The sequence below is a fragment of the Elephantulus edwardii genome, unplaced genomic scaffold (genome assembly GCF_000299155.1).
Source record: "Elephantulus edwardii isolate Elephantulus edwardi_28Jun2011 unplaced genomic scaffold, EleEdw1.0 scaffold00274, whole genome shotgun sequence".
Classification (NCBI taxonomy): Eukaryota; Metazoa; Chordata; class Mammalia; order Macroscelidea; family Macroscelididae; genus Elephantulus; species Elephantulus edwardii.
In genome coordinates, this window is record NW_006400024.1 from 1007215 (window position 1) to 1019241 (window position 12027).

The following is a 12027-nucleotide window of genomic DNA, read 5'->3' on the forward strand; positions in this document are numbered from 1 at the left end:
TCTATTGGGTCACCCTTCTTCGGGATGGGAACAAATATAGATCTCTTCCAGCCAGTTGGCCAAGTAGTTGTTCTCCAGATTTCTTGGCACAACTTGGTGAGCACGTCCAGGCCAGCATCAGTTTGCTGAAATATGTCAATTGGTATACCATCTATTCCTGGGTTTGACCACTAGGGACTGTAAATAGCTGTCACCTTCAAGGAATTCAGTATCTTCATATTTACATAAGCACCTCCTGGCTAAGGAACAGACTTTGAACTGGAAAGTCTATTTCAGATATGTTGTTGTTGACCATCGTCGAATGGAGCACGACTCATAGCGACGCTCTGAACAGAAGACCTGAAGCCCCTCGGCAACTATCGACATTTATCAAAGTTCATAGAGTTTCTGGAGGCAAGTTTTTAGGAAGTGGATGCCACTCCTGCTTCCTATATACTGAATATGAAACTACATACATTGAATTAGAATCATTTTATCTGGATTTGAAAACTGATTTGACACTTCCATTATAAACCGTAACACTGTGAACTGGACATAAATCAATAGATGTGTTATCATTTATATTAGTGACACAGACACGCTCACACAGTGATGTCATGAGAGATAGGCTATCTTCTTTCCTTAACAGAACTTTTCTCCTCTAACCAAAATGTTTTGAACGCAATGACTGCAGTTCATTTATAATCAGGACAGAATGAGAAATGCTTTTCGAGTTCTCTGGGATCAAAACTCTAAAAAGACCCTCTTGAAAGACTCTGTGCTATACACACACTGGAGGGAGATCAGGGTTGCCCAGCCCCTCCCCAGGCGTCCCAGTCACTGCCGTCAAGTCAGTCCCACGTCCTAGGACTCCTGTAGGGCAGAGAACTGCCCCATGCAGGTTCCAACGCTGTCACCTTCACAGAAGCAGACCGTCTCATCTTTTCCCCAAGGACTGGCAGAGGGACTAGAACTGCCAACATTTTGATTCTCGGGTAAGTGCTCTACCCGCTGTGTCACTGAGTCTCTCAGAGGCCTCGAGCTGGAAGCAACACAGAGCTGATCGTCCAATGGGTTTCAAACAGCCGAGGAGGGGGACTTTTCTCCTTCCTGTGGAGAAGCTATGGGTGGATTCGAACCCCCAGACAGCACCGCCTCTGGGTTTGTGGCACATCTGTCTACAGGCTCCATCGCCAGAGCCCCCTTAGGCCTCACAGTGGACGGGCCGACTCCTCAAAGAGCTGCACGCGCAGGACACAGAGGCCCGGTGAGCCGACACAGACGGGGCACTGCGGCACTGAGCCCCGGAACATGGACTGTTCGGAGTCACTTACACCGTTGAAAACAATCCTAAGTTTCAGATCAGAAACACTGACCGATGAGGCAGCAGCACTGGTTGGAGAGATTGTTCTGGGTCCCAGCGGTTTGGGCTGATCAAGAACTGTCTCCACTCTGAAGAACAGAATCTACAGAAGCTCCTTTTCATGGTGAAGGGGAGACATCTGACCACAGCTCCCAGGCACTGGCCTCTCCTCAGGGCGGGAGCTGTGGCTGTTAAGTGCCGTGAAGCCAGCCAGCACTCGTGATCAGAACCCTGCCCTATCCTGCGTGTGCCACCTTCATCATCTCAGACCCAAGCCCGCTGAGACGTATGACAGACATCATGTCAAGCTGTTAAGAGGTAACCCATCCTGCCAAGGGCTTTCCTCTCCTTTGCTAACCCTTCACCTGTCCAAGCATGATGGCCTTTTCTAGGGGCTGCCCCCCTCGCCCCAACAACATGCTCAGAATATGTGAGATCAAGTTCCAACTGTCCTTGCCGTCACGGAGCAACCTGGACAAACTTCCACGGTATCCCGTCCTTTCCGTGTCCTTCAGCCCTCCCCTCGCCACCATCACCCAAAGGCATCAGTCCTGCCGTCCTTACTCATCGCCCAACTTTCAGATGGACAGCAATTTCCTGGCTGCTGGCGCCAGGGGCGCCGACTGTGGATTCAAGCAAGACAAAGTCACAGACAATTTGTATCACCCTCCCTCTATCGGGATGTTGCCTATCGGGCCCGTGGTGAGGATTTTTGTTTTCTTGATGCTAAGATGTGACCCAGAGTGAAGGCTAGTCTTTGATCCTTTGCAGCGAGTATTTCAAGTCCTCCTCTCTTTCAGCAAGCAAGGCCATGTCATCAGTGCAACTCAGGATGTTGGTGAGTCTTCCTCTGATCTTGACTAGTATCCCACAAAGCACCTTCTAGTCCTATTCTCAATGGCGAATTTCCCAAGCTGCCTGGCTGGGTGGTTTCTGCGTCTATTACGGTTTGAACCAAGTCCCCCTATGGCATGTGATGAAAACGTCACACACGTCATTTGTTGGCACGCAGTGAACATGGGCTATGCCAGGAGACTAACTGGACAGCGGACTCTTAGCGGCGTGAGCGGTAAGCTCTGTCTCGCTCTCCTCCGTTATCCCGCCAGAAGGGACCAGTCCTTACAAAGGGGCCTCAAGTCTGAAGAAGCAGAGGGTCACTGGAGGGGAAGAAGAGCCCTATGAGATGGACGGACACAGGGACTTGAACAGGGGGCTTAGGCACAGAAGAGGCTGTAAGGACGGTGTGGGATCGACCGGGCGAGGCTCTGACTCGGTGGGTGTGAGGTGAAGTCAATCTGACAGCATCTAACAACACCGCAGTGGATATCATCCCATTTGGTAACGGGGTTTCTCTGAGACGGTAATTACAGAGTGTTCACGTACGGTATTTCTATCTCAGTCTGTTTAGGACAGGCAGTCTCCTCTAGCGTGATTTACTGCCTCCGAAAACCCACTGGAGGGTCCATTATGAGTTGGTTCACAATCGACAACACACAATAACAGCCACATTTTCAGATAGAAAATAGCAGACTGAACACGCAAAGAAGCAAGCAGAGAGTGAGGAGAAAGATGCCAGGCCATGGGAGGGCCGATCAAAAGCTGAAAGGAGACCAGGCACTGCACTCAGAGCAGAAGGCAGAATCTTTCAGGACCGAGGCTACATCCAGACCTTCAGCCTCTTAAATGGGGAAGGAATCCATCTCCACTGGTTACCACCACCTCCTGTGGGAGTCCTTTGTTCACATCACAAGGGAAAGCCTTTCCAGGAGCACAGAACCACCACTGCCTCCCAGCCCCTGGAGGACCGCCTGGAGGGACGCGGGAGGTGCAGCCCTGAGGCCCTTCTCACACTGGCTTCTGCCCCAGACTCAACACGTCTCCCCACTGCTCGCGTGGAAGTCAGCGCCACGTGGGGGAAAGCTGGGAGTCAGACACTCTCACACAGAAAACAGGTACCTTGAGAAATCTCAGCAGGAGGGAGCTTCGTCTGACAGTCGGAGCGCTAAAGGGAAAAGAACTGTGAAGGCAGAAGCCCAGCAAAGCCAGGTATCCTCTTTTCTCCCTCGGAGTGCGCACCTCCTGACGTGGGCTCCACACACTCCTCTGTCCTGAGAGGCTCACCAGGCTCTGGGCTCTGTCCCGAGTGCAGGCCTCACAAGGGGGCTGCCTTACAGTTTGCCAAACAGGAGTAGGGAGTCTGGTGGCTTAACGGCAAGAAGGTGCACTGTCAACTCAGAGGTACTGGGTTCCAATCCACCAGCTGCTCTGTGGGAGAAGGCTGGTAATCTCCTCTCGAGTGATTTAAAGTCTCTGAAAAGCCAGGAGAGGGTCAGCTATGGGTCAGTTCTCACCTGACTGTACACAACAACAAAAGGGGGTTGTGGTGTCGGAAAAGGGCACTGACCATCCCACGGACGGCCTGTCTCGGAGGAAGGGCCCCCAGGCTGCTCCTCAGAGGGAGGACGGACAAATGTCACCTCAGCCTTTGGACAAGCTGTCAGGAGGGGCCAGTCCTTGGAAAAGGATCCCGGGAAAGGTGGGGGGGTCAGAGGAAGCGAGGACGACCCTCAAAAGTAGGATTGACACAGTTACTGTCACAACGGGCTCCAGCGTTCCCACGGCGGTGAGGACGGTGCCCGAGAGGAGCTGATTCTCACAGGGTGGTTAGGAGCCGTCATGGACCCAACGGCAGGTAACAATCACAACAACAACAGTGCAGCACCTGATGCAATTCTCGTATCTCAGATCCCAGAACAGGAGAGTTCCGGGACACCGTAACAGCCATGAAGAGCTCTTTCAAGCCACCCAGTATTTCCTCCAGACACTCACTCACCCACCCAGAACAGCCACGTGGCGCCCTGTTCCAGGTGGAGCCACGGTGCGCAGGCTCTCAGCACACTTTGCAAAGCATTTAGTGCTCGCCAAGCACCCTGGGTCTATGAGAACCCGGCCGTTTCAGAATACCCGGTGTGTTCAAAGTCCTGGTGTGCAGGGATCCTCGTGAGCAAAGCTCACTGCGTGTGCGTGGAGCAGCTAGTGCGCACACGGTGTGCACGCAGAGCACCGACATTGTGCACACACCCAGTGTCTGCTGCGCGTGTTGGCTGTGGACACCAGCTCTGCGATGTGCCGAGGAGGGAACTACTTACCACGTTGCAGCCTGCACAGTCCGGCCCGTTCTCGCAGGTCCTCCTCCGGGCTTGAATGCCACCCCCACACTGAGCCGTGCACCGTTCCCAGGGACCCCAGCCTGTCCAGAACACGTGAGGGGGGCACAGCAAATGCTCGTTGCAGTATCTGCGGGCAGGGGACGAGAAGAAAGGCAGACGGCTTAGTGCGCCACGAGGGAGCCAAGCTTCCCGCTCTCCCGCTTCACAGATGCTGAACACGTGGGCATGCTCCGTGGGGGGTTGCGCGTTCCGAGGGGGCACCCACAAAGGAGGCAGATGCGGCGCTGACCATGCGTGTGCACAGAGACACGGGGATGCACGGAAGACGCAAAGAGAATCTAAACTCACAATGCAGGATGGAGCTTCCTGTGCAGCCAGGTGAAGGAGAAATAAACAAAACAGAGGCTTAGAAGCCCGAAACGAGCGCACAGGCCTCCCCACACAACTCTGGTCTCGGAAACATGGACGCCACCAGACCACGTGGGCTCAGGTGCACAGTCGGCAGGGGTGACAGGCGGGACCTGGGAATGTTGGGGTGGGGGGCTCCAGACCTCCGCAATCAAGTAACTGCCCCCAACCAGTCACGTGGGTGCACTTCTTCCCCAGAGCTCATAAAAGTGGTGCACACACCGGAGTTAAGGCTATAAAGAGTGCGGTGCCTTTATGAGAAGGGGGCCCTGGTGGCCGAGGGGACAGATAGTTGTGCTGCCGGCCCAAAGGCAAACAGTCTGGAGCCACCAGCTGCTCCTTAGGAGAAAAGTGGGCTGTCTCCCCCCATGCAGTTTACTGCCTTTCAAAACCTGCTGGAGCCTCAGCTGTGAGCTGGTTCCAACTTGATAGTCTCAACAACAAATCGGTCTGTTTTGGAGAAGGTGAAACCAAGTCTCTCCTGGAAGGCTAAGATTTTGAAGCTTCATCTCACATACTTTGGGCATGTCCTCTGAGGTGGACATCACGCTCGGAAGGGTGGATGGACAGTGCAGGAGAGGGGAACCCAGGATGAGATGGATTGACTCAGTAACTGGGGAAGTGGGGGTTGGTGTGTTGGAATCAGGGAGACTGGCTCAGGACAGGGCAGGCTTCAGAGCTGCTGTACATAGAGGGTCACTATGGGTCACAGGTGACTCAACAGCGCATAACAACAGCAACAATAACAACATCAACAACAGCCTTATCAAAAGGTTTAAATACTGTTAGAATTATCGAAACGTGGAAGCAAGGCAAGAAGTAAGTGGGCACAAGTTGTTGGGACAATGGTGCCCATGGCTTTGCTCAACAAAGGACTGCCGTATCTTCAGACTGTACAGACCAGAATGCCAGGAAGCACACGACAGCGTATTTGTCAGGGTACAGAATCCACTGCCCTTCCTTTAATCAAATACCACCCCAGTGGCGGTGTGTAGTTATCCACCCTGGAGTGGAAAGCAGAGCTGACCCTCCTGGGGGTTCTCTGAGTGCAGGTGACACAGGAGGTGAGTGTCCAGCTGGTGGGACTGAACCGTCCGACCTTTGTCGTCAGTACCTCTAAACCATCCCAGGTGTATAAGCTAAAGTCAACTTCAAGCATGATTTTTAGTGATGTTTCAGTTACTGCCAGGTGATAACATCTCAAGCTCCCTGAATGCTGTTAGGAAACCCTTCATTTACAGGCATAAGTTATGCAGAAAGGACTGGCTTCCCATTTATTGTTGAGAATTCCTATTTTTCAGTGGTGCTCGACTTCCATCCATCTACATCAACACTCCGGTAAGCTATTCTTTGCTCTCTTCTTGACATGATTATGGAGTCTCTGGTCAATCTGTGAGGACTGACGTGGAATGAGAAGCCCAGCGCTCACCGCTCTCCAGCTGACAGACTCCGGCTGACAGACAGACTCCGGCTGACTGACACACTCCGGCTGACAGCCGGTGAGGAGCAACCTGAACAAGGCCCATCTGGTGGGACAGTTCTGCTGGCTGAGGAGACAGTTTGGACTCAGCCGTCTTTCTCCTAACACAGACCTGGCGTCTACAGACCACGGAGGTGGAAGGCTTTTCTCCTGTCCTGGGACAGCGTCCTTCAGAAGGGAGAGGTGGGGACACCTATCTGCTGAGAGGCGTGGTCCCTCTTAATGTCATCTCGCCACTCAGTCCTCGAAGCACTCAGGATGTTGCAAGGACCTGGACCTGATGCCTGGGACCACGGACTAAGGTGGGGAGGTGGAGAGGGTCGAGAGGGAGACGAGGCCGGGAATGTGGGGTGGAGGCTGGGAACACGGGGTGGAGAGGGAGACGAGGGCGGGAACGCGGGGTGGAGAGGGAGACGAGGGCGGGAACGCGGGGTGGAGAGGGAGACGAGGGCGGGAAGGCGGGGTGGAGGCTGGGAATGTGGGTGGAGAGGGAGAAGAGGCCAGGAACATGGGGTGGAGGCCGGGAATGAGGGCAGGGACTGGCACGTCGCTGGAGTGCTGGTGGCTTCACGGGGAGGAGCTGCACTGCCAACCCAAACCCACCACACGTCTGCGGGAGGAAGGCAGGCACTGTCCTCTGTATTTACAGCCCCATGGAGAGGCGGCCAGGCATTGGTTCTGACTCGACAGGACACAACAACACACAGTGGGGTCATCGCAGGGCCCATAGGCTGAGGAAACACATTTCTGGAGTGGGAAACAGGGGCACATGGTGCCACAGAAACAGAAGCGGTATTTGGGGTGGCATCCCCTGATTGCAAATGCTGATGACTGTCCCTGCTTGTCCACGAGGACTTTGGGGAGAAGGAGAAGGCCCCAGGAGCAGAGCAAGGGTGGAATGGGAAAGTGACTCCACAGTGACTGTTACTGCAAAGAGGACTGCACCGAACGAGACCTTCTCCAGCGCGGACAGGAGACAAGGAGCCCTCCTCCCTGAGACAGTGGCATCAGGGACCTTGCCCTGAGCTGAAGGGAGACACAGAGCCCTCCTCCCCGAGATGATGGCATCAGGGACCTTCCCCAGCACTGACCGGAGAGAAGAAGCCCTCCTCCCCGAGACGGTGCCATCAGGTGCCATGGAGGGAGTCCATCTCACTGGGACACCTTGCCCTATCCTGTGCCACCATGCTTACACCCCTGTCGCAGCCAGCATGTTCGTCCATTCTATTGAAAGTCTTCCTCAGTGTAGACGACTCTAATTTTCTGAGCATGGTGTTCTTCTCCAGGGACAGGTCCCTCATGATATCATGCCCAAAGTACACGAAATGAAAGAGTCTTGCATTTTAACTCCTAAGAAGCAGTCTTGTTGCAAATTTTGCAAAACAAATTTCCTGTCCTTCATCCAACAGGATGGACTGAGTGTCTGCCACACGGGACGAGCTGGTGGGGATTGTGAGCAGGGCCCAGGGTCGGGCAAGTATCCTGTGAGGCTGCACGGCGACCTGGAGCTCAGCGGCCTGTCACATGACGACTGGGGGCCACAGGGCGCCCGTCCTCTTGATAGACCCCCAAAGCTTCTGGGAGGAAGGCACCGGCTCCTCAAATCTCTCTCTCTCCTGTTTATGTTCTTACAGTCTTTCTCATTCATCCCTACTGAGTGCTTGTTGTCATTGTTGGGTGCCATCAAGTTAGCATGGCTCATAGTAACCCTGTGACCAGCCCTGTCCTGTCCTGCACCATCCTCACACTTCCTGACACACAAGAGCCCGTTACAGCAGTCACTGTGCCAATCCACCTGGTTGAGGGGCTCCCTCTCCTTCGCCGACCCTCCACCCTTCCAGCATCATGTCCTCCTCCAAGGAGAGCCCTCCTAGCAGCATGCTTGACGTATGTGAGTTGAAGCCTCTTCATTCTTGCCTCCAAAGAGCCCTCTAGTTTTCCTAAAGTGAACAGGTGGTTAGTCCCCAGCTCTAGATGACACTCCCTCTGCACGTCCATCACCGGGCGTGAAATGATGCTGACCTTGTCTGGAGGGGGTGGCACCCGCACGGTCACACGGGCAGGGACAGCCGGTGAGGACAGAGCACACACACGGACAGTCAGTCGGAGAGGCCGGCTCCCCGCGGGGTGCTCACCCGGGGAGTGTGGTGACAGGTGCTAGGTGCATGCGTGAAGGTGACTGTGTCCTCGTGGCCCTCGTCAGGGGGCACATTACAGCATTTCAGCACTCCGCACCGCCCTCACCCTCCCAAGGATGGCAGTGAGATAGGTGACAGCCCTGTCACACTCGCCCACCCGCTTATCAGCGGGCACTGGATTGGAAATGACAGCAGGGAACTGTCTTGGGGCTTCAAACACGACAGGCTTGCTTCGTAAAGTCACTGCTCACCCTCTCGAAGCCCAAGGGCTGAGGTGTCCATCGGCCAAGCTGGGGCCCAGCAGACGAAGAAAGACAAAGAGAAGGGCGCACTCGTGCTGTGTGTGTGTGCAATAATGAACACGGGCCTCGCCGTGTATACCGTGTGGGCTGCTTTGTATCTGACAGTCGCCTGCTTCCCTGCAGGTCCTGGTCCACCCGTGACCGCGTGCCACCCCCTCCCACCCAGGGTGCCCTCTTTCCCTGTCACTCCCTGGGCTATGTCTCAACAGCTGTGAGCTGCCGTGTGCTCCAAACACACAAGAACGATTCTGTAAGTGACAGCCGGCCCAGAGCTGACTCTCTAGCAGGTTTTCAGAGGCGATTAATCACAGGAGAGGAGACTGTCCATCCTTCTCCTGTGGAGTAGCTGGTGGATTCGAACTGTGTGCCTTTAGGACTGCAGCACAGTTTCTTGTTATTAGGCCACCAGAGCTCCCATATAGGTGACAGTGAGGTTGAAGTTCACTCTCTAAGCTACAAAAATAAAACAACCCCAAACCAAACCAGCCCCATTGCCATGATGTGGATTCCTGCTCCCAGCACCTCTGTTGGGTGCCCGAGACCATAAATCTTCACAGGACAGGCCCTCCCGGATCTCTTGGGAGGACCGTCTGTGGATCCCCCCGCCCACATCCTTCGGTTACGCATCCGCTCGAGTTCCCACAAAACTCCTCACTCCCCACAACGCTGCGCGGCCCCTTCGGACCCTCAGTGGGCCTGCGTCTCGTTTCTGAGGCTGCAAGTCTTTACAGGAGAATTTAAACCTCAACTGAGCTGGAAGGCAGACACGGCACACTGCCAGCTCACGGACGTGTGGGCAAGATGCTGGGTGAGCTTATGTGGCAGCTTCTGGGGGCGTCTGGTAAGAGACAGGAGTGTGGTTATCAAATACAGGTGTAACCCAAACCCAGCAGCCAGCCGTGCAATTACCAAATACAGGCCAGGTGCCAGGAGACAGGTGTGCAGGTATCCAAGGCAGGAGTAACGCATCCCACTGTCAGTCACCAAAGTCAGGTGTGATTGCCAAGCCACCAGCTGCAATGCCCTGACGGACCAATTGCAGCTGGACCGACAGTAGAAGGAATGGATAGCCCTGTGCTCCGTCCCTGTGTGAGCAGACTTCCAGCATGCTGGACTCGGTCTCTGGGTCTCCAGGTCCTGGACCTGAGCTTTGGGGACCCCCACCTGTATGTAGAGGACGCAGACAACACTGGATGCTCTAGTCAAGGTGAAGGGATGTCAGACAGAGACACAGACACTGAGGACTGACAGGAGGGGATGGTGCAGGGGACCCAAGCTGGACCCAGAGCTCAGCCTGAGGAGGGCCGTGCGGTGGAGGCATGGACAGGACGCAGGCACCCACCTCTCCTCGCGGTTCTGGCCCACGCACACCCGGCCACCGTGGCGCGGGGTGGGGTTGCTGCAGGAACGCTGGCGCACCTGGAAGCCGATGCCGCAGGTGGTGCTGCAGGGGGACCAGGAGGACCAGGGCGTCCAGCCTCCGTTCCTGGGAGCAAGGGACAGAGAGTCAGCACGGGCCACCGCACACCCATGCACCCTCCATCCAGGGAGCAAGGGGGAGAATCAGCTCAAGCCCCCAACCCACTCTTGCACCCACCTGAGTTTCCTGCTGCGGGGCCCTATGTGTGGGATTCCCTGGTGTGGGGTTCCCTGGTGTGGGGCTCCCTGGTGTGGGGCTCCCTGGCAGGGGTTCCCTGCTGTGGGGTTCACTAGTGTGGGGTTCCTTGGAGTGGGGTTCCCTGTTATGCACTTTCTCTCCCAGGCACGGTACGTTAACACCCAAACAGAAGTCTAATTGTTTTTCAATGTGCTCTGAACAGAAGCAGGAATGCTGTAAGCCCTGGCAAGACTCTAGTGACCTGGTGAGTAGCAATGCCAACACGAGGCACAGGGTTCAAATCCCCGCACTGCTCTGGGAGAAGGTGGGCTGCATCCGCCTGTGTGATTCACTGAAAACCCACTGGATGGCCAGCTGTGCAGATTCCACTCGATGGCAAAGAGCCTGATTTTGTTTCTATCTTTTTCTTTTTTAGAGGTGTTATAGTGCGTGACCCACGGAGCTGCTAACCCGAAGATCAGGGGTTCAACTCCACCAACAGCTGCTCCAAGGAGGAAAGAGTAAAGTCTGCTCCTGGGGAGATTTACAGCCTCCGAAGGCCCACGGGGTGGGGTGGGCAGTCAGGACTCGGCTCCAGGCTGGACCATGGCGGTTACTGGATTTACAGACAACGGCAGATCGGCTGCATCAGAGCCAGTCAGAAACAAAGCAAGTCCGACCAGTGCTGATTCCCTGACGTTTGGACGTGAAGCCTTACAGCTCTGAGTGGGTGTGTGCACTGGAACTGAACTCTGCTCCACTCTACAGACAATGTCGCCGGGCTCCCTCTTAAACAAGTGGACAGCACTGTTTCCAAAATAATGTCAAATAAAAGTTCTCCTGAAAGGCTTCTGTGTATAGTGCATCCACTATAAATCTGAGAGTGGAGAAAAAGTATACTGTGGCCCTTAGAGACACAAAAACGTGTCAAGTCATAATTAAAATCATCTCCAAATAAGAGAGATCCTTGAAGGGGTCCCGTCAGTCACTGGCTAATAGCTAACATCCTGCTACCGTAATCCTTTAAACTGATCCAGGGAAGAGACAGACCTTCCTGAAGACGGAGCCCTGCTGGTGTGTCCACAGGGCGTGAGCGCTGGCCAAAGGCCATGCCTCTCTGCACCCCGAGGGGGGAAGGGGCTCATTCTCTTCCCATGGGACTTACAGCAAACCCACTGGACACTGGAGGGGCAGCTGGAGGGCAGTGCTGACTTGAGGGCAAAGGGGTTTTATTACGAGGGAAACAAAAGTCCTTAAAAAGTCAACTACAACAGTCTAGTCTTCCACAATCAAAGTTTCTTTAAATAGAAACAGAATCTTGGCTATAAAAAGATCCAAAAACAGTGCTTCTAAAGTTGTTTTTAGAAATGCTTATTTAAACTCTCAGCTGTTTAGCCTTCCTGCCAGTGACTGTTACAGAGTTTTGGGTTCAAGTGCATCGGCTGTACGGATCACGATGCCCGAAGGAAGGCAGAGCGCCCGCCCCATCAGGCCGCTTCTGCCTGGAGCCCTTTGTCCCTCTCTCTCTCTCATGCTGTCTCTCAGATGGTTCCTGTGGTGTGCGGAGTCTGTCTGTCTGTGTCTGTCTCC

At 54.6% G+C, this 12027-nt stretch overlaps 1 protein-coding gene across 1 annotated transcript in view; it reads right to left on the reverse strand.

The window, feature by feature from the left end:
- SEMA5A (sema domain, seven thrombospondin repeats (type 1 and type 1-like), transmembrane domain (TM) and short cytoplasmic domain, (semaphorin) 5A) overlaps positions 1–12027 on the reverse strand; it is a 299478-nt gene that overhangs the window by 95516 nt on the left and 191935 nt on the right. Inside the window, exons 13-14 of the mRNA XM_006900152.1 lie at positions 10183–10326; positions 4492–4639 (exon numbers count right to left, since the gene is read on the reverse strand). Of these exons, the coding sequence (XP_006900214.1) occupies positions 4492–4639; positions 10183–10326 (292 nt within the window). The remainder of the gene's footprint in view (positions 1–4491; positions 4640–10182; positions 10327–12027) is intronic.